Source organism: Siniperca chuatsi, linkage group LG13, assembly GCF_020085105.1.
Source record: "Siniperca chuatsi isolate FFG_IHB_CAS linkage group LG13, ASM2008510v1, whole genome shotgun sequence".
Classification (NCBI taxonomy): Eukaryota; Metazoa; Chordata; class Actinopteri; order Centrarchiformes; family Sinipercidae; genus Siniperca; species Siniperca chuatsi.
This window is the reverse complement of record NC_058054.1, coordinates 22,707,110-22,729,640: the sequence shown is the minus strand read 5'-3', so window position 1 is coordinate 22,729,640 and position 22,531 is coordinate 22,707,110. Positions and strand designations below refer to the sequence as shown.

Below are 22,531 nucleotides of genomic sequence, written 5' to 3'. Positions count from 1 at the left end.
ATATTTGTACTTAACAGTTTTCTGCACAAGTAATTGTACTTGTCCATCTGCTGATGAAGACCATGAGATGTGGTTGAAAGCCCAGGAAAAAGCTAGTTACTGGACGTTGAGTTAAGATTTCTTTGTCAAATCTTCTAAGTTAGTGGAGTAATAAGCCCTTTTCCCTGTAGGCTTGATCTGTCACAGCAGGCAAAGCAATTCACTTAAATCAAAATAAATTGAACTATTTAGTAACACAGAAGACATTTCGATATGTCACAGGAGGAAAAGCACAGGTGTAAATAATAAAATCAGTGATGGTTGAATACTGTTGAACTGCTTCAGTTTCAGAGTCCTGACATTGTGCATGCTGGCTCACTGTCGCAGCTTACACATGAATAGAATGGAGCCATTTAACTTAATGTAACCATAAATGTTAGTAATTGCACCTGTGCCTTTTCTGCTATGAAATGTCTCATATGGAGAAGGCCTATTAACTGAATGTCTTCCTGAGAATGAAGAAATCAAATCGTGTATAATGATCTCTGTAACAGTAATTTAAATGTATTTGAAATAATATTCCAAAGCCAATGGATTATATTTTGAAAGTTGTGACAGGAAGTCGTGTGATTATGTTCGGCTCCTTTGACACTAGGCTATGTTATATGGATACACAGTATTTGGGTTTCCAGCCAACTGACTGCTGCCGTGTATTGGAGGGGGTTCGGTTGAACCGGTTTACTTTTTAAATACTGGCGACTCTCTGTACAGTGTAGAGGTACGTTGTTGTTTTGGAGCTTAAACCATTCACATAACTGGAATGTCATGCTAACTTAGCTAGCTCTTTAGCTCGACAGTCTCTCACTGAGCAGGCTTGACAGCATCTGCAGAGTTAGCTCTGTTCGGCCGGTTGGCTAGCCTCTGGCTCACCGACCTGCATCATCGACTGGGGGAGTGTCATGCTAACTTGTTTGTTAACTCGTTAATTGAAATTAGTTTTTACAACGTCAATAAGTAATAGAGCTAGATGTAGGTAATATACAGTAGTACTTCCTATCATGCCAGCTCTAGAAGTGAATAACGCTACAACCATCTGTCACCAGAAACAGCAGTCAGTTTTCCAGACTTGTAACGTAGTTAAAGTAGTTTGAAGTGTTTTTGAAATATACACACACTTCAGTTGTGTGTTTTTAGTGACAACACAGCTCTTCTAAAGATGTATATAGTGTAGTAACAGCTTTGTCATTGCCTTACACACACCTGGAGGCTTTTCAGATACAGGAAGTGAAATCAAGCACAGTACAACTCTGCACAGTTAAGTAGCTTGTTCTCTGTTAATGTTATATTTTAACATGTCCATAACACCACATGCACACATACCAACCCACACATCCAATCATCCCCCCCACCCACCAACACACAAATATATATATATATATATACACACACACACACACACACACACACAGAGCCATGTCTCCGTCAGTACCCCTGCAGGAGATGATCCGAGCCATCAGGTCAGCGAGGACACAGTGTGAGGAGCGGGGTGTCATCCAGAGGGAGTGTGCAGCCATCCGGGCACAGTTCAGACAATCGGACAATGGGGGGCGATCGCACAACCTGGCCAAGCTGCTCTACGTGCACATGTTGGGCTACCCCGCTCACTTTGGTCAGGTGAGGGGATTTTACTAATGCCTGTCATGGGTTTGCTTGGGTTAATGGGGTTAGCAGGGTGAGAAACCATCATGCAGCTGGAGGATCTGAGTTGAATTCATCGCTGAATTGTCCTTGTGCAACATGGTGGCCCTTTCCCAATGTCCAACCACTATGTCCTAAGCACTGATCCCTCACAGACATTATCTGTGCGCTCAGCAGAAATGTGTGAGTGCATGAGGGAGCTCACAATACGTAGAGAATGACACGTTGTGGAATCACATGCTAAATATAATAAGCTATAGTAATATCAGTAATGTTTTTCTTGCTCTTTCGGACTTTCCCTGTCATCAGAACAGTATGAATTGTGGTTGATTCCTTCAAGTCTGCAGCATCGCAAACCCATGCAAGAAAAACTGGACCACTGAATCCCTCCCAGCTCCAGGGCTGCTGCTCTGAAGCTGAGCCTGACTTCCACTTGAAGCGGGCAAAGAGCAGAAAATTTCCCCTCGGGGCATCAGTAGTAGTGTCAGTATTTAAAGTAACTTCGCATTTAAAGAGTTGTTGCTCTTCCTACTAGATGGAGTGTGTTCGGATGATAGCCAGCCCTCGCTACAGCGAGAAGCGTGTCGGGTATCTGGGAGCCATGATGCTGCTGGATGAGAAGCAGGATGCCAGCTTGCTCATCACCAACTCCATCAAGAAGTAAGGACAGCAGACATTTTATTTTAACCCCCGTATTTAGCATTTCTATGCAAGTAAAGGGGAACTCCACCGATCTTACACATCACAGTCTGTTTACAGATCTTGGGGAGTACTGCTGCATTTGTGAAAAAAGTTGTATAAAGCTTTTAGTGGCCCCAGTGGGAGCTGCGCAAAGTCTGATAAGTTGCCTCCAAAGTGATGTCACTTGAGGCAGCATCGGTTGGGGCTGAAGTTTGAAAGTTTTGTGGAGTTAGAAAGAAGTGAGCTTCCCAGACCTCTGTAGCCCACTCCTCATCTCTACTTGAGGCTTGCGGCTCGAGGCTACATTAGCCACTACTAGCATAACACACCAGAATCGACAACCGAACTGTCGGCGGTTGTGTTGCATTGTGGGTAATGTAGGCACATGGTTTTGACAAGGGAGAAGAATGCGTGGAATAAAATACGATATCTCTTGTTCTGCAGCATCAATTTTAATAATTTTTTATCAAATGTCCATCATGAGTCTGACAATGTGATAGGAATGCAATGCTAAATCGGTGGAGTACCCATTTAATAAACAGTTACTTAAGGGCTTATAATGCTTTATAATAGAATTGTAATCAAATATAAGGAAATTGTTAAGTGTTTATGTCAACAATTATAACTCAGTAAAAGCATCCGTAGCAGGTCTGTTACCGGTAATGAATGTTAGATAACACAGTATAACATAGCACACATGAACAAATCTTACAGTGTGTTATAAAGCATTTATTAACCGTTATACACATGTAAAAAAAACTTTCACATGCAGGTTTAAAACTGTGTTAAAACCCATGAAGATATATGTTTTTATATATGATTACAGCTATGTTACAATATGTTATCAAGCTTTCATCTCTTTATACACAAGTTATGGATGCTTCATATGAGGAGTTACAGTTGTTGACAAATAAACACTTAAAGTCTCCTTATATCTGCTTTTATAAGCTGTATACAGTATAACTGATTTATAATATCTAACTACATATACACGCATATATACATATATATATGTATGTGTGTGTGTGTGTGTGTATATGTAGTTAGATATTATAAGTCTTTTATACTGTACACAGCTTATAAATGCTAAATGAGTTAAAATAACAAACCCATATAATAAATATACCCAATAATAAAAGTTTTCTGTGTTATATGTTTAGTTCTGTTAGACTACTTCTCTGTGTGTGTGTTTTCCAGTGACCTTTCTCACAGTAACCAGTATGTGCAGTCTCTGGCTCTGTGCACACTGGCCTGTATGGGTTCAGCTGAGATGTGCAGAGATCTGGCACCAGAGATTGACAGGCTGCTCCGAGCCTCCAACTCCTACATAAAGAAGAAGGTGGGGACCTCCATGTTTTGTTTTTTTTTGTTGTTAGTTTTTTTTCAGCAGCACACAATAAATAAATAAATATATATATATATATATATATATATATATATATATATATATATATATATATATATATATATATATATATATATATATATATATATATATATATATATATATATATATATATATATATATATGTATATATATATATATATATATATATATATATATATATATATATATATATATATATATATATATATATATATATATATATATATATATATATATATATATATATATATATATATATATATATATATATATATATATATATATATATATATATATATATATATATATATATATATATGTATATATATATATATATATATATATATATATATATATATATATATATATATATATATATATATATATATGTATATATATATATATATATATATATATATATATATATATATATATATATATATATATATATATATATATATATATATATATATATATATATATATATATATATATATATATATATATATGTATATATATATATATATATATATATATATATATATATATATATATATATATATATATATATATATATATATATATATATATATATATATATATATATATATGTATGTATATATATATATATATATATATGTATATATATATATATATATATATATATATATATGTATATATATATATATATATATATATATATATATATATATATATATATATATATATATATATATATATATATATATATATATATATATATATATATATATATATATATATATATATATATATATATATATATATATATATATATATATATGTATATATATGTATATATATATATATATGTATATATATATATATATATATATATATATATATATATATATATGTATATATATATATATATATATATATGTATATATATATATATATATATGTATATATATATATATATATATATATATGTATATATATATATATATATATATATATATATATATATATATATATATATATATATATATATGTAATATATTTTCCCCTCCTTTTTAAAAGGCCACCTTAATGAAATGTAACAAATATGTAGTGAAAAAACAACATACTAAAACATGTTGCTCATTTAAAAGGTACTATGATTTATCATGTCCTACTCATTCGTAGGCCATCCAGTTAAATCTAACCATCTCAGTATGATGTAGGATTACTTATTAGCCTATTTGTGGCCTGATTAAGACAGTTGTTGTACACAGATTTCAATCCTTTGTCAGCAGTAAAACTAACAAGATTCTACTGTCACCTTTTCAGTGCAGTGATGATATAATGATGCTGACAACTTGCCCCACTGTTCTTCCAGGCTGCTCTGTGTGCTGTTCACATTGTGAGAAAAGTCCACGATCTGGGAGAGCTTTTTGCCCCCGCAGCGCGGTCCCTCCTTGCTGAGAAGAACCACGGTCAGTTGATCTACCTTTATGACACGCCTTTAGTAATCTACCAGTTAGTTTCATGTTGCTAAGCTTGTCTCACAAATACTCATTTCCAATTATTCTTCATGGTTTTGGCTCTGTTTATCCGTAGGTGTGTTACATGGTGCTGTGGTGCTCATCACTGAGCTGTGTAAGCGGAATCCAGAGACACTAGAGCGGTTCAGAAAAGTACGAGGGACACACACACACACACACACTTCTTGATCTAATAAGTTCTGTATCTCTACACTCTCTGTCTCTATATCTCTGTTGTAATACGTTTGTGCTGTGTGTGTGTATCTCAGACAGTGCCAGATCTGGTTCAGATCATGAAAGGTCTGGTCATATCGGGTTATTCCCCAGAGCACGACGTGGCAGGAGTCAGTGATCCCTTCCTACAGGTCAGTCTGGACTCCACTGCATCTCCACTCACTTGTAATACAGTATCATATCCCTCAAATTTAGTTTTGTTAATTCAGTTTAATGGATGCTTTACTGGCATGGCGCCGGAATTCTGCACTGCATTATATTGACTGTAGAGCAATAACACTGGAGATTCCTGTTGTTATAAATCACCAGAAACCTTTGAAGATGAAGATTAATACATACGTGACTTAAAAAATCTCTTCTTTCGTGGCTCAGGTTCAGTCTTAATCGGGTACAGACTTGTAATAAATTGTTCATGTTTTTCTTTCTTTGAGTTTCTTTCTCACTACCACACACAGATTCATCGTTTCGTCCTTCCTCCTGTTTTTGCTGATTCGGTGTACCAAAATAACTTGTAGTCCATCTGTTCACTCTCACCTGCCTCTATCCTCAGGTACGCATCTTGAGGTTGCTGAGAATTCTCGGTCGCAACAATGAGGTAGCCAGTGACGCTATGAACGACCTACTAGCTCAGGTCCGATGTTCACTTTCATATACACAAATAATTAATAACTGTAAAATGTGTTTGTTATTATTTTTATGTTCTTTATTCTTTCTTTCTGAATCAAAATGAATAAGTTGTCCAGAAACTGCAACATTATCTACTTGGCTGATGAAGTTTCTTTAGGTGTCCAAACAAACTGGAACATTTAGAACGCATCACTTCCTGCGTGCCAGAATATGTTCCTCTGAAAAGACTTCCACCAAACTGGGTGTTTAAAAACAGCAAATGTAAAAGCTTGAATCGCTTCTGTCAAATGATGGCAGAGAGAAGCAAAAATTATTCTTATGCAAACAAATTTGACAGATAATATCTGTTACAAATAAATGAATGTGTGTCGTTGACTAATGTACTGATGTGTGTTTGACTTGCCATACAGGTAGCGACCAACACTGACAGCACTAAGACTGTGGGCAACGCCGTGTTGTATGAGACTGTTCTTACCGTGCTAGACATTAAGTCAGAGAGCGGCCTCAGGGTGAGAGACTGGCAGCACTTCTCACTGCGTTCAACCACATTAATACATAGGGAATAATTTTACTAAATTAATTAATAAATGCACACGCGCTTCTGTTCACTTGTGCCACAGGTGCTGGCTGTGAACATCCTGGGAAGATTTCTCCTGAACAACGACAGGAACATTCGGTTAGTTTTCCTTTCCCTTTTCCTCCCCACATTTGTGTTTCACTTTCCCTTTACATCTCTTCCCCCATCTTTCCCTCCGTCCTCTCTTATCTCTCTGGGTCATTTTACCTTTTCCATTCCACAAGGCCAACGGCAAACTCACTGCAGCCAGAGAGAGAAACCTCCCAACAGGCTGGTATCAGTCTGAGCCCCCCAGGAGGCCACTGTCTGTCTGTTAATGCTGATGTCTCAATTTTGGGCCATGTCATTTTTCATCAGGCAGTGTGGAGGCCTGTTACAGGCTCCTTGGGGTTTTGTTATGCTTCTATTTTTTGGGTTTGTCTCCATAGGGGCCTTGTGGCCAGGCAGGTTTTTACCCGCAGGGCCCCTGAATCTCTCTGTGGCTGTGTGACAGTAATAGGACTGGTTTATTCCTGTGAGCCCTGCCTGGCTAGATAACATCTCTCCTGTGCTCGCATAAATACTTGATCAGTTCATGAGACATTTCAAGTGGAAAGATCAATTATTTATATTCCCAAGTGGACAAAGTAAAATTTGTTCAGCACTGTCAGTTAATCTTGATTGTTAGCCGATGGTTAGAAATTATTTTTAAAAATGTATTTGTTAAATATAATCTGCTGCACTACACACTCAGAATCTAACTGACCGTAGTGAACCTCAGTGAATTCAGCTCACTCACAGCGCTGCATCATAATGCGGTGTGAAGCTTAAAACATGACATCTTTTATTTTTGACTGTTCTGAATGTGTTTTCAGATACATTGCCATGATCTCTCTTCAAAAGATTGTCGGGACAGACCACAATGCAGTGCAGCGCCACCGGGGAACCATAGTGGACTGCCTGAAGGACCAGGACGCATCTGTCAAGCGGTAACTTTCACCTCTTCTCCGCTTGTCAGGCACAGCTGTTACTCCACAGATGGTCAATAAACTTGACACTGTGAGGTCATGCTTTTCCAACTCGGTGGAAATCAATCAATTTTCCTAAATGTAGCAAACCTCTCTAAAAGTGCTCTCACCAAAAATAGAATTTAATGCTTAATGGATTTTTGTAGCTAAATGAATACAGCATCACTTGGTCCCTCCTCTAGGTACAACAAAGCAAGATGATATAAAAGTGCTTTGTATATTTCGGACGGCGACCGGTTGCCGCGGCGTCTGCCACCAGTCGATGTTCTGTATTTTGATTGGGCAACAGCAGGGCGCAACTCCCTCGCCGCAGGTTCTGGCTACCTCCGATCCCACTCATAATACCATACACTACAGACAGATGCTATCTAGTTACTCTAAACTCATCACACAGTGAAATAGAGCACATTGTAGCTTATGATACAGGAAATGGTTAGCAATATGACACAATTAATTTAGCAAATTTTTCTAACTAACATCCCGTTTATTGATCCAGACCAGATAATCAAACTTTGAAACTGATGTTGCTCCAAGACTGTTTCTCTTCATCGATCTGTTTGTTCTCTGCTGGGGAAGATGTGTATAATTCAGGAAACTCGCATACCAGTAAAATGAGCTCCTGCATTTATTTCCACGATACCTACTTCCAGACTTCAAAGGTACTTTCAGACACTTTCCGCCTTGCTGCCGCCAACCAGTTGCCATTGTGTTTGCATTTGCTTTGTTAATAATTTTCACAGTATATCACATAATCACCTGTCTTGTGATAATGTCACTACTGTGGACAAAATATCATGATAGCATGATACTGTGAGCTACCTAGTGATTTCCAGCCCTACTAATGAGGATGATAATAAAGCTATATTTAATTGATCCCAGAATTACCAACATTAATCCTCTCTGGCTAACTCTCCAGCCGTGCGTTGGATCTCTCCTTGGCGCTGGTGTCTGCCTCCAACGTCCGCTCCATGATGAAGGAGCTGCTCGTCTTCCTCTCCTCCTGCCCCGCTGAGCTCAGGGCTCAAGCTGCCAGCGGCATATTCAACGCTGCTGAGCGGTGAGTGACACGCCGCTGTGCACGCACATGACTGTATAACATACACATACTGTATCTATGCATGCAAGCGCACATACATTCGTGTGCATGTGAATACATTTAACGTGCTCTGTTGTTCCAAGCTGGGTTTGGCTTTTTACGAAAGAAGACGATAATGTGGGCATTAATGTGATGCAGCTGTTTACGTGTTAAGGCTGTGACAAAAACGTCTCTGTGCTTAAAATATATGTGGCTACATGTCTCACCCTGTGTCTGTCTCCACTGTCAGTGATACCCCTGTCTCTTTTAGTGGCACTGTGACGATGAATAGCCTTCTCTGTTTACTGTAAATCACTCTACCACTCGATGCACTTTGTTTGTGTGTGTGTGTATGTATATAAGTAGTGAGAGGATGCAGATTGGGCGTGTGTGTGTGTCTGACTCACCCTCAAGCACCACTGAGTATGTGTGTCTCTGTCTCTGTCAGGTATGCGCCCTCCCAGCGCTGGCACATTGACACCATCCTGCATGTCCTCACCACGGTAAATACAGACTGAACCACTCACCCTGCTGCCTCTTACTTGAGTTTTTCACTCAACTCTTTTTAAGTTGTCCACTGCCATCGTGAATGCACTATGCCATAGTCTAGATACCAGGGGCCACATGTGTGAAGGCTGTATATTCACTGAGATACTAAATGTGTATTTTATAAGCCATACATTTGACCAGAGACGGTGTGTACCTCTTCATACATGCAGCCCGCGTCCTGAATAGGCCATTTATCCTGGACTAATGCTTTCCATTTTGCCCCCTGTTACATCTTTACTTTTAATTGTGTGCTCCATCTAGGTAAGGGAATAAATTAACTCCACATGATTGGTGTAAAAGCTAATGCTTACACTAATCCTTTGCACTGTTCTCCCAAAAGGATGGAGTGTATAGAAAGGGTAATGATGTAGATGTGGCATAAATTAAATAAATTATATGACCTGTGATGGAAACGTCCCCCAAGAGGGGTCATTGTGTCTGGGAGGAAATGTAGGGCGACCCAAATACTTGGGCCAGCTGTCTAGCTAATGGAGTTTGGTGTGTGTGTGTGTGTGTGTGTGTGTGCTTGTGTTTGACTCTGATCTCCACTCTGCCAGGCAGGAGGCGACGTGAGAGATGAAACGGTGCCCAACTTGATCCAGCTTATCACCAACGCCTCAGAGCTGCACTGCTACACCGTCCACAAGCTCTACCGGGCTCTGGTCACTGACATCTCTCAGGTGTGTGTGTGTGTGTGTGTGTGTCTGGGCATTTCCTGTTGCTTAAAGGAAAAGTTTTAGGTAGATTGGCTGATTCAGTGAACGTAGACAATAAAATCATCCATCTGTCTCTGGGTTGCTCTATGCTGATCCCTTATACAATAAATAGATCAAATGTGATTAGATTAATCGTAGGAAGAATACTTAGTCTTCTGTTAAATGCAAAAACTTTCTGTAACTAAAAGGTATTTTTTATTTTACGTCCCATTACAAATCAATACCTCAGTATAGCTGATTAAGTAAAAAAAAATTACATAAAATGACAAAATACAATTATGCAGTTCTGTTTGCAAGCAAAATCAAACAAAACAAACCACAGGAAACAAAATTGTATGTTGGAAAAACATACCTGACCTCACCTAAACCTGCCCACCAACTTTATACTTCAGAGAAGAAAAGCTAGCAAGGAAACTTAAATGTTGAAAAACACAACAACAGGACCCTTGCAATAGGTGTCGGAACAAACCATTTAATTATAGGCTTTGACAAAGACATCCATTGCACACACACACTCTCACACATACTTCCATACTGAGCAAAGCAGACATATAGATCCACTTGGACACATGACTCTTTAAAACGTGACGAGCCCAACGTGAAGCTGATATTCTACATAACTCATTTTTCCTGGCTTTGAACCCATCCTAGATCCTAAAGCCTGCTGAGATCCCAAAGATATCTATTGGCATCTTTTTTTGTTTTTGTTTTTGGACAGAAATCCTATGAATTTATATTAATTGTTATGTAAAATATCAGAGAGAAAAATCTAGTAATTTCACAACATATCGTGCAAAAAAGAGACATTCAAACATTTTTATTAAAAGAGCAGTCTGTGTCAGTCTTGAACCAGACAGAGCTGGTTTGGTTCCATGGCAGTGAGAATAGCTAGGCTTTCAGTTTGAAACTGGCTGATGCAACCAGGTTTATTTTTGGAACCAAGTCAGATGAGCAGCCATGTACTCATCTGCAGTGTGGTGCAGTCTCCCACCTTCCACCACATTAACTCGCAGTGAATTCAGAGAAAAGTGGCACTGATGTTTCAAACCGCTGTGCTGACCAGCAAGCCACTCTCCCAAGAACATGAAGTATTCCTCTATGATTATATTTTACTGTGAGCGTAATATTTGTATGTGCAGCAATCCCTGGTGCAGGTGGCGTGCTGGTGTATAGGAGAGTATGGAGACCTGCTGCTGAGAGGAGAGTGTCAGGAGACTGAGCCTGTTCAGGTACACGGAGCACCAACACAGTAAATATTAGTAGTAGTGATTCAACCTATTGCTAGATCATTAAAGGATTTGCACTTGCAGTTCTAAATGTCTCTCTGGGAGGACAGAAAAGAAACATTGTACATTTTCTGCCACAATGACAGCTGGTTTGGAAATAATAGGGGATCTGAGTAGTTAGCATGCGAAATAATAGCTCTGCCTACAGCAACTCAGATTTCTTCAACAGGAAAAAGCAATCACACAGTTTGATTAACAATGCAGTGCACATTGCGTTGACACACTGCAGCAACAAGTGCTTGAAAAAAAACGAAATTAAAGGACATTCATTTAAGGAATATTTATTTAGTGATGTAAACCAGCACTTCTTTGCACTATATAAAACATAAAAGAAGTCTAGAGAAAGTCCAGCTCCCTAAGGTGGGTAGTCCAAACAGTGCATATGATGATGGCAAAGCCTGGTCTTCTTTAATTTAGCATTTGACATTTGCTTAATAGCAGATTAAAATATGGTATCAGTGTCTGGGAATTTTACCCAATGCTAAAGTCCAAATACTGACAGGCCAAATGAATTCTCAGCCCTCTCTGTCCTCAATCCTCAACTCATAAATTAAGGGTCTGTGTCTTAATCATACAGTAAATGTGATGGATCGTCAGCTAAATGAATACTTGAAGCTAAAATGTGCCATTTTGATCCCCCAGTTTCAGTATTATAAAAATGTGATGGCAGCTTTCAGACACTGCATTGACACGTGTCTCAATCAGGTCACCGAGGACAACGTCCTGGACGCCTTGGAAACGGTTCTGCAGTCCCACATGTCGTCCCCGGCGACCAGAGGCTTTGCTCTCACCGCCACCATGAAAATGAGCACACGTATCACTGATAATGTGGAGTAAGAAACACTTACAGCACACAGCAAACAGTGACCGGATACAGTCGAAGCACAGTAACAGGCCACTGTGGCTCATTTAATGTGGCAACGAGTCTGATTTATTTTATTTATTTTGCCGTATAACTTAAAAGGAACAAAAGTATGCAGTGCAGGATTTGCAGGGTCATAAAAGTCTATTGGACACAAGCAGTGAGTTAATGGTTACTTTGTCATGTGTTGAGAAAAAACACTTCAGTGGAAACGAAAATGCTGCATTCTCAAGGCAAAAGAGGCTGATGGAAAAAAAAACCAACATTACTATTTAAGAATTTGCATTTTGATATGTTAAGTCTCAGGCAGCTCCATTTTTCAATTAAATCTCCTCTCTTATTTTCTGCCTCACATTTCTCTGTGGCAAAGATTTGATGCGAATGTGTCACATACAAAGAGTGCTACCAATGTCGGCACTGCACTTCGGGTCGCTAACTTGAATTTTGTAGTTCCCGTGTAGGTTTAGGACGGATGATTGGACAAATAGATTGTTTAGAAAAGACTCCTGATTAAGACCATTTCTAAATAGTTGCAGTCTTTTGTCAGTAGTCGCCTAACACTTCATCTCTCCACCCCTACCAGTCGGATCAGAAGCATCGTCAGCATCTATGGCAGCTGTATCGATGTGGAGCTCCAGCAGAGGGCAGTTGAATACAATGCTCTGTTCAAAAAATATGACCACATGAGGTATGCAACAGCATGATGAAAAACTTCCTGTTCTTTATACCATCATGTAATAGTCTGTGTTTCTGTCCCTAGAAAATTAAACGCAGAACTATTTCGGTCTATATTGTGATAACAACGTTAAGGTTCGTTTTTACAATCTATAGTAGATATTTTTTCTGGAGCTGAGATGTTCCCTCTCTCTGCAGGGCAGCAGTGCTGGAGAGGATGCCCGTGATTGAGAAGAACTCCCCGGGTCATACCAACGGAGAGTCAACAGGGGAGGCCATCAAGGACATACAACCAGCCAAAGTCAAGCAGGAAGAGCCACTGCTGCCCCAACACCCTGCTAACCAGGTACATTACACTGACGCAGATTCATGTTATATGACAGCAAGTTAGTCAAGACTAGACTGGTGACCTCTGTCCAGATTTCGCAATCCCATTTCTCTCTATCTGATATCTTTTCGTTGGTCATCTATTGATTTTCAAGATATCAAACATTAATGAACCAGTGTGTCAACAAAATACCTGCCTTATAAGCTAATATCTGTTTTTATGTGATGGGCTTGAGTCGAAATATTTTAGTGTTATATTATCATACCCTCTGTTGTGGGCTGTCCATAATAAATAGTGTTCTCTCATTTACTCAGGGACACTAGGTCATGCAAATTCTGACCTTTTTTCATACAGGGTTTGGTTTGCCGGCCGTATGTTTTGGTTATGGTTCAGCAGCATTGTTCTGGTGAAATACACAATTGTAGACTTTCCACTTAATTCATGTTAATCATTTCATGTCTTCTTCTTTTTTCTAGTTTGATGAGGTTTGTTCAGTTACCGTTCAGATATGCATTGAAATAACGTTCCCACAGGCCTTACTGTCCTTGGAAAGATTTTCTTTGAATATGCAGAGCAATGTGTTCTGTTCAGGTTAATGTTTAACCAGGCGGTTTCCTCCTGCTGTCTGTGGTTTTCCTCAGGTGTGCGATCTCTTGGACCTGCTGGGAGGCTCTGAGGAGACTCTGCAGCTCAGTGCAGCAGTAGGACCTGGCCTGCCCATCAACACAGCCAGCACTGTAGGAGGAGACCTACTGGATCTGCTGGGAGGGTTAGAGCTTCCAGCGCTCACACCAGGTCAGACCCTCAGACACACACACTAGTTCAGACTGAAAGGGTTTAGGAGAGTGAAAGAAACAAGAAACAGGAAATGATTTTGGACATAAAACCGGAGAATGCAAAATGTAAGGGACTGAAAATGCCCCCCTCACCCCAGTGTTGATGTTTGTTTGGTTTTTTGCTCGATATTGGTTTTAAACTAATGCAACATTTTATAATCTCTGTTTTCCATAGCTCCGACAGTGCCGGTGTACGAGAAGCAGGGTGTGACTTTGACACTGAGTTGTGAAAAACAGTCAGATTCGGGCCTGACAGTCACATTAACAGCCTCCAACTCCACTGACTCTGACATCAGTGGATTCACCCTGCAGGCTGCAGTGCCCAAGGTTTGTCTCACTACCTGTGTCAAAACACACTGGGTTCATCCTGTTAATCATCCACAGAGAAACTCACTAGCAAGCAAGCTTCCTCTGCGTTGATTTTTGGCTGCCAAGGTGCACTTAAAGAATTCAGCAGCTTGTGGCAGAATATATATATTTTTGTACAGTTTCAGTGTTGTATCACATACACAGATACTTTGTTACACCTACTGTCTCTCTACATTTGACCAATCTGTGTCCCAGGGTGTCACTTTTAGGCCGTCATGTTCTCAGTGGTGTGCATCAGGGCCGTAAACAGGACCTGAACAACATGCGTGGTTTTTTTTGGTGCTTTGAACTTCTGCTTTAAAGTTCCATTTGATCTCCCTCCAGAGTGTCCAGTTGCACATGAAGGCCCCTAGTGGGGACTTTCTTCCTGCACGAGGCACAGCTACGGTGACCCAGATGGTAATCCTCAACAACCCAAACAAGGTGGGTTTGACACACACAGACACAAAGCCATGATTCACATTTGTCCGTAAGAGCCAGGTCAGGTCCATCTGGAGTGTGACCCATCCCTCTTTTATATCAAACGTTATGAGCGTGGGAGGAAATAACCCCCTTCAAATCAAAATACAACATTAGAATGAATCTTCACACTTTATCTCCAAATGTTCACATAACTCCCACAGACCTGTTGTTGTATTTGGCAAGAACAATACATCATTGCTAAATGTGCGCAGTGTGCCAGGTCTAAATCTTGTTTTGTCAGTCCCATCCCAGTTGAAGCAGAGTTGATTCTAGCTGCATCTGAATCCTTCTGCCCACCCCCAGGTGAACCTGAAGATGAGGGTCCGCATATCTTACACCAGCCAAGGATCAGCCTTTCAGGATACAGTCCAGATTGACTCCTTCCCTGGACTCAGCGCTGCCGGCCACTGACAGAGGCCACTCAGTCCAGCAGGGCTATGAAAACAGTCTGTGAATGATTCATCAGGCGTCGCCCTTCACTGGTGGAAGGTTTCTTTCTGCTGTCACACCCTCTACACTACAGTCCGAGCAGCTGTTTTTAAATTCCTGATTTTGTTGGTGTTTTTACGGCTAAAGAACACCGTTCTTTCACAAGAAAGCACAGCCTCATACGTGAACTCACGTCAGTTCCCCCTCCTCTGGAATCCAAGCGTAAATGTGACTGATGACATTATTTAATATGGCAGAAGCTTTGGAATATGCCGGTATAATATGGAAATTCTAAAATATTAGTTGTTTTTTGGGGGGATTTTTGCAGTGATAACTGTCCAGAGAAACTTTGTACCATCCAGGTTTTTATCGAAACTACTAAAGCTGATTGTAGTTGATGTTTCACTCCAAAAATATTTACTTTCATGTGGCTCCTGTCAGTAAGTATAAGCCACTAGATAAATTGTCCTCTCATGTTAATTCACTTTGAATTCACTGATTTCCTTTATGATATATTTGCCTTTGCCATCTTAACTTTGTTGAAAGGCAGCTAAACACTTACTAATGACCCACTACTATTATAAAATGCTCTAATCCAGTACACTTGATTTTACTGGGAAACGCAAGGACATGAGTAGATTGAAGGGTGTAGGATTTTAAACACAACCTTATGTGTTGCATTCACTTGTCCTCTGTTGCTCCTGTATTTCATGCCTCATTCAGCTGAACAGTTGAGTATCCACCTCCTAATTAATTCCCCTGTGCCTTTCATCCCCTCAAGAATTGAGGTTCTCTCATACAAAAAAAATGCAATTATATTTAGTTATGGAGGCCAATAAATGGTTTTAAATGTAAGTGGTGTAGTCATAAACATGTTTTATCTTTCCCATTCAAGCAACACTTGCTTTTCCTGACCAGTATCTCCTTGCCTATTGTTTACAGAGGCTCCAGAGTTATTTTTCCTGAAGCCTGTATATAGTGACAGAAGAAAATGGGCATGATGCTGTCTACAAGATGTATATTTTACTTAAGTATATAAGCACAATTAGAAGCGTTTGAAGTCTTTGGGAAATCTCTAATACAACCCTTTGTTGTAGAAGGACAAGAGTAGGCTGTAAAACACATCTTTTGATGAAACCAGTGCATCACCTCTGTAATTCGATAACTCACCTCATAATTATCGACTTCTATTAAAAAACACACTGGTGCTCTAAATGGATTTCAATGCAATCTCTACCAGACTGTTTCAGACCACTACCTTAACTAAACAGTCAAAACCAGGATGAGTAAATCTTCTGTTTCATGTCATTTTCTAATAAAAATCAGTTTTTAGAATCCTCAGCAACGACTTGTCTTGTGCTGTGTGTGTGTGTGTGTGTGTGAGTTAGTGGACGACACTTAAATCAACTTCAGCATTTATTCACAAGCAAAAAGACCACAGTGTTCTCAAACTGTCTTTTGTACTGCATGGGTGCCTGCATCAACTTGTCAAACTCAGAAATTCAATGTGGGTTTACAAAAAAAAAAAAAAATCTACAAAGGAATTAGAACGTCCTTATTTTTTATTTTTTTGCTGTTGGTTGATTTTTTTTGTTTGCGCTGGCCCAGGAGCGTGGGATGTCAGATCTCTGTGCTGTAACATGGTTAGACTGTGACAGACACCTAAAGCATTGGCACTCAGCTGGCTCTCATCACAACAGCGACTCATGACGAGGAGGAGAGGTGTATGCAGGGCCTGTGGAGCGTTGAGCCGCCTCTTAGCGCCAACACAAGATGGAGCACTGAACCTCCCTGGATCTTGTAGTCTGCAGCTGTCTTCTCATCATTCCTGAGAGCAAAAGAACACAGGGGAGAGCACAAGATGGTTTAGGGAAGACTTCTGGATAAATAAGAACATTTTGCAGCTACTACAGAGCAAAAGATAGTAAGGATGTGAGATAGGAACTCACATCTGTTTTCCACTGTAGATAAGTCTTTGTTGCTGCGGGGGGATCCCTTCCTTCTCTTCCACCCTTTCTTTAATTCGCTCCACCTTCATTTACACACAAACACTTTAGAAATGATGCCTTAAGAGTCAACAATACACAGGTTAGTGTTTCTATCTTATAGGGACAATTGCATTTCACCTTGTCTGTGGGCTCAATGTCGATCTCTATTTCTTTTCCAGTGAGAGTCTGAAACATAACGTTTACATGATCACATCACCAGCTTTGGTTTCTGACGTTACACATGCAATCTGCAGCAGAATTTTTCAAATCAAGAATACACAGAGAATAAGACCATTCCCTTTTTCATAGAGGTTCGCCCCTAACACCACTATTCCGGTGTTACAACAAAATCTGTGACCCTTGAGATTCTGTGACGCTATAGGATAACCTACAAGATGTGTTAGTGCCCTATAGATAGCACAATCTGGTGGCCAGTAGTACTATTACTAGGGCTGGAACGATAAGTCTGTTAATCTAATATTCGATTGATAGAAAAATAATAGATCAATCATTTGGGGCGATTATTTGGCAAAAATGCCATGTACTCTCTGGTTCCAGCAGCTTTTGTCTGTTTCATATCCTTGTAAATTGAATATCTTTGCGTTTGGACTGTTCGCACAAGACGTTTGAAGACGTCTTTTCCTCTATTTTCTGAAGTTTTATGGACTAACAATTAATCTAATAGTAGAAAGAAAATATTGGATTGATTCATGAATAATGAGAAGTCATTATTTGCAGCCCTAGCTATCACAGTTATCCCTATATCCCTGATGGCACCCATTTTGCTAACAACTGTCAAAATACTAAGTGTCGCCATGTTAAAAACATTTGCAGTGGCAATATAGATGAAATCCATGATTATGTCGCAAAATCTCATGGGTCACAGAATTTGGTGTAACGCCGGCCAAAGAACTAACCTGACCTGCTTTAGTGATTGCATTTAAGTTAGCAAGCTATCAAATAACACAGCTACTGAATGGTGAAAAGTATTACCCAGAGAGCAGGTTTTTAATAGCCAGCAGCCCCACTTACTACTGAGCCAAAAACCAGGCAGAAATTAAAACTGTTTTAGCATAGAATGAGATACATGTAAGCAAGAATATGATGAAGTTACTGCCCCGCGCCCTGGAATAAATTAGCGAACCGGTTAGTGATGTTAGCAGGCTACAACAACAGCAGCTACGACCCGGCGGAGAATTATAAGCGTAGATAAAATAATGGTCTTACCTTTACTTTGATCAGCATGTTGAATAAACAATATACTACACGTCGAAATGATATGAACTATTTATTGGCTAAAACACTTGATATTCTAGCGAATTACAACCTACTTGTCTGGCAGACTTGAATTTACTTCCTGTGTACAACGCTAATTGCGCCGGACGTGTCCGCGTCAAACCACACGGAAAAGTGGTTCCGCTCTGATAAAAAAAACAAAAAAAAAACAATTAAAAACCAAATCAGCTATTTTTAAGCTCACAGCAGCTTTCATATGGACGGAAATACTTAGATCCATCACTTAAGAAGTAGTAAGAAATATCGCGCTGTAAAAAATACTCCATTACATGTAAAAGTAAACTTTACTCAAGTAAAAGTAAAAACACTATTTGCCAAAATAGAGGTAAAAAGTATGGTAAAGTAAAATGAAAGCACAAATAAATACAACATTTGTACTTAAGTACAGCACTTGACTAAATGTACTTAGTTATGTTCCACCTCTGCATTTGGAAAGTGTTAAAATGAACACCCTACAATATATATGAAATTGTGAGAAAACGCAGTCCTGCCCTCACACAGATGTTGATCATTCAGCTAATTTGGCAGGAAGTCTACAAATTGTGTCAGCTCCAGTGTGCTCTGGATCATTCAGTCATGGTGACTCAGCTCTACCTAGGTGTGATAATCGTGGCAGTTTTTGCAACGACTGTTGCTAATGCAGGTAATCTTGGCACATGCATGTAGAAATGTGTCAACCATATGTGTAAGTTTTTTTTTTTTTGAAGTGTTTAATGTACAGAAACTGGTATCATGAGAACTTGTTTGCAGATATCAAAGTAGTCTGTACAAAAGACTCGGTAAGAATAACATGGAGGATCAGTGCGGAGTTGGTGCCACATGCAGCTCGTCTCTTCCTTGGAAACTGCATGGCGTCTCATTTCAATATTAAGCCCACGGGAGAGGGGGAAGCGCAGTTCAGCTACCCATTGTCTGACTGCAAATTTAAAAGACTGGTAATGGAAATGCTATATTCAATTAAAATACCATTCAGCCTCATTAGTGTCTTAACAACCTGTTTTTTTTTCTACAGATGAAAGGAAACAATGTCTTCTATAAAAATGAACTGACTTACAGGCCATATTCAAAGCCCAAACCTGCAGCCTTTGTGCATCCCATCGAGTGTGTTTATAAAAGGTAAAATATCTTTTTCAGTGTAATTCTAGTTTAAAGCTGAAATGTGAGATGAGAAAACGTTCCCATCGGGTCTATATTTCAGACCTGAGGGGTGGGTTTCCCCTCTCCCGAACCCTGGATCAGGTGTTTCTGAAGGTCGAGGCAGGCTGGTCTTCCACATGGCACTCCTCAATGGTGAGTGCTCACACAACCAAATACAACATGAGGATACTCAAAGACATGCTCTTAAGCATTTTTACTTTCCCCTACAGAGCAATTAACAAGTGTAGCGAAGACAAACGTAATCCCCCTGGGCTCCTTCATGCCGATATGGGCGGCAGTGGAGCAAAAGTCCCATCAGCCCTTGCTACTGCTCATGGAGGAATGTGTGGCAGCCACTACACCAGAGCTGCAGCCTGGCAGCCAGGTTTACCCCATCATTAGCAATAAGGGGTAGGAGTCAGACACTGATTAGTGTTTCCAATGATTGTTCCTGAATAGAAGTCTTGCCGCTAACCTGTGATTAAAAAAATTTCTTCAGGTGTCTTTTGGAAAGCATGAGGGGAAACGCTTTGTTCCTCCCTCGGTACCATTCGTCTGCAGTCATCCTTTACCAGCAGTCCTTCAAGTTTGGCCTCGGAGACGAGGTGAGAGGGTAAATGCTAACCGCTATAAGGAATATTTTGTTCATAAGAAATTTTGACTACCCTCTTTTGTGCTCCTCAGGTGTACATTCACTGTAAACTGGTTGCATGGGATCCTGAGGCTCTTGACGAAAGCAACAAAGCCTGCCATTATGTAAAGGAAAACGCAAGGTAATCATGGAAGTATGAAGCTTGAGCCAGGAAGCAGTAAACTTATCTTAGGTTAACATCAAAAACCCAACAACAAACACCACCTAAAGCTGAATAACTTGCCATAGCTCCATACTTAACATACAGGCATGAGTGGTACTGATTTTTCTCATCTAAATCTCGGTAAAGCGAATAAGCACATCTCTTAAAACATCGAACTATTCCTTGACTTAAATAACTGCTTATGGAAAACATTAGTTACTGTATTCTTTGACTGCACTACATTTTTAGATGTAAATATTTTACTCCACCACATTAATGTGACCTCTTACTAATTGCTTGCAATAGGTTTCCTTAAAAGAAACACAAAGTCAACTCAACATGACATGATGTTCAAAACACCCCATCAGAACATAGACCAGCAAATGTTGTTGACTTTAACTCATTCTTTTACTTGAATGGAAAAAAAATGATGCTATAAATTCTGCCTTTTTTTTGTTGTTGTATTTTTCTGTAAAAGGTATTTATCAACACCATGCTGGTATAATGACCCTGAACGATTTCTCCTTCTCAGGTGGGAACTACTCGACGACCCCTTTCAGAGCTCCCTCTGTAGCTGCTGTGATTCAACCTGCAAGTCCCGCTCCAAAAGAGGAGTCGGTATGGGGTTTCTGCTAACTTGGGTGTTTGTTTGTTTTTTTTGTCGTTTGTTTTTTGTCGTTTGTTTGTTTTTTTTTTTTTTTTTTGTGCTTCTTTCTCCAGAAAGTAAATATAATTATTTTTTCTCCCCCCCCCCCAATCAGAATCCCACAGCTTTAGTCCCAATTCTGTGTTGGGACCCCTGATCATCGTGGATCCGTCTGACTCAAAGGCCCAGAACACATCAGAGGTGTCTGTTACTGCAGCCAACTCTCCGGTGTAATGATAAGCCATGAAGTTTAAAGGTCTTTGTCCTGCAACTGGACGTCTTGTTAAACACTGAAAAGTGATTGACGTTCTTTTTTTTAAAACATTTTCTAAACCGGAAAGCCCAGTCTAAGCTGATGGACTCGATGATCATGTACAACAAAGGGGCCGGTAGCAGATGACCTCAGTCTCCTGACTTACAAGGCACTGGGACATCAGCTTTACATGATCTGAATTTAAATAGTTGGCAGATTCATTTGAATTGTCATACATCCATCTTGTACAAATAAACCTGGTGTAAACTTGAGATTCTACTCTTTGCATTTATTTTTATTTTTATTTTAGCTGTGCTTATCTTGGCACAAAACACTAGACAATAGCACTTGATACTGCAGCTTTTCATCACTTGACAAGTTCTCCATAAAGCCATCACAACTCCAGCACCTGAAATAAAATATCCAGACTTTAATATCAAGTCATATAGTAGTCTCATGTGTCTTAGTCTGAGCTGTAACCTGCTACACTATTTCATGTGTTGTGAAATGTCACAGTTTATGAACACACAATTTCTCAGCTTATCACTAGTAATTACAATTTCTTGGCAAATAACTCTCAAATAAAAAAATTGGCTATACAATTAAAGAACCACCTGAGAAATTTGCCTCTGAGGCTGTCTCATTTACAGTCAATTATAATGTTGCCTTCAGGTCTTCTAACCCATCTTTGTGGGCTGAGTGATTTAGCAGATCTGGCAGCTGAATTGGGACACAGCCGTTTTTCTTCTACTGAATACCTTCCATTTTTCCTCAAGCGCTTGCTATGAATCAAGACACAAGTTCAAAAATTCAGATATTACTGATTGTACACTGAGGCAGCATTGCCACAGATCATGTCTCAGTTGTAAGACAACATACGAAAGTGGTCCAACGCAGTATTAAAATTCTCAGTGTGATTTCTTTTGTTAAACAAAGACAATCCTGATTGAAGAATCAGATTTGGGCCACTTTTGCCTGAAGTTGAATGTAGCTTGGGGTTTTCCTCCACTCTGGCCATAAATATAAATCAGTGGCGATAGACCTGAGTGCAAGGGCAAGTGTTTACACATAAAAAAGATGAATGACAAAGCAGTAACTTCACACTGACATAATTCATATACTGCAGCTCTTTGCG

The 22,531-nt window shown here is 39.3% G+C and overlaps 3 protein-coding genes across 4 annotated transcripts; 2 read left to right on the top strand and 1 right to left on the bottom strand.

The window, feature by feature from the left end:
• The first annotated feature begins 599 nt into the window (after positions 1 to 599).
• ap1g2 (adaptor related protein complex 1 subunit gamma 2) lies at positions 600 to 16,623 on the top strand. Its single transcript, XM_044219398.1, has 22 exons — positions 600 to 757; positions 1,449 to 1,653; positions 2,213 to 2,337; positions 3,556 to 3,697; positions 5,106 to 5,202; positions 5,327 to 5,403; positions 5,520 to 5,615; positions 6,035 to 6,115; positions 6,522 to 6,620; positions 6,732 to 6,787; positions 7,543 to 7,656; positions 8,612 to 8,752; positions 9,219 to 9,273; positions 9,877 to 9,999; positions 11,175 to 11,264; positions 12,027 to 12,154; positions 12,767 to 12,871; positions 13,057 to 13,204; positions 13,828 to 13,981; positions 14,198 to 14,349; positions 14,716 to 14,814; positions 15,157 to 16,623. Exons 2-22 carry the CDS (start codon positions 1,453 to 1,455, stop codon positions 15,262 to 15,264), a joined length of 2,391 nt encoding a protein of 796 aa, XP_044075333.1. The 5' UTR covers positions 600 to 757; positions 1,449 to 1,452; the 3' UTR covers positions 15,265 to 16,623.
• Positions 16,624 to 16,685: 62 nt separating this feature from the next.
• nedd8l (NEDD8 ubiquitin like modifier, like) lies at positions 16,686 to 19,093 on the bottom strand. Of its 2 annotated transcripts, XM_044219409.1 has the most exons (5): positions 19,064 to 19,093; positions 18,602 to 18,691; positions 17,409 to 17,456; positions 17,232 to 17,314; positions 16,686 to 17,110 (listed from the first exon to the last, which is right to left on the bottom strand). In XM_044219409.1, exons 1-5 carry the CDS (start codon positions 19,076 to 19,078, stop codon positions 16,987 to 16,989), a joined length of 360 nt encoding a protein of 119 aa, XP_044075344.1. In that variant the 5' UTR covers positions 19,079 to 19,093; the 3' UTR covers positions 16,686 to 16,986. The 2 variants fall into 2 exon arrangements, with proteins under 2 accessions (XP_044075344.1, XP_044075345.1); XM_044219410.1 differs by lacking the exon at positions 19,064 to 19,093 and having other exon boundaries at positions 18,498 to 18,855.
• zp3f.2 (zona pellucida glycoprotein 3f, tandem duplicate 2) lies at positions 19,075 to 21,668 on the top strand. Its single transcript, XM_044219404.1, has 9 exons — positions 19,075 to 19,209; positions 19,317 to 19,501; positions 19,579 to 19,682; positions 19,765 to 19,856; positions 19,934 to 20,114; positions 20,203 to 20,308; positions 20,388 to 20,476; positions 21,030 to 21,115; positions 21,259 to 21,668. Exons 1-9 carry the CDS (start codon positions 19,143 to 19,145, stop codon positions 21,375 to 21,377), a joined length of 1,029 nt encoding a protein of 342 aa, XP_044075339.1. The 5' UTR covers positions 19,075 to 19,142; the 3' UTR covers positions 21,378 to 21,668.
• The last annotated feature ends 863 nt before the right edge of the window (positions 21,669 to 22,531 follow it).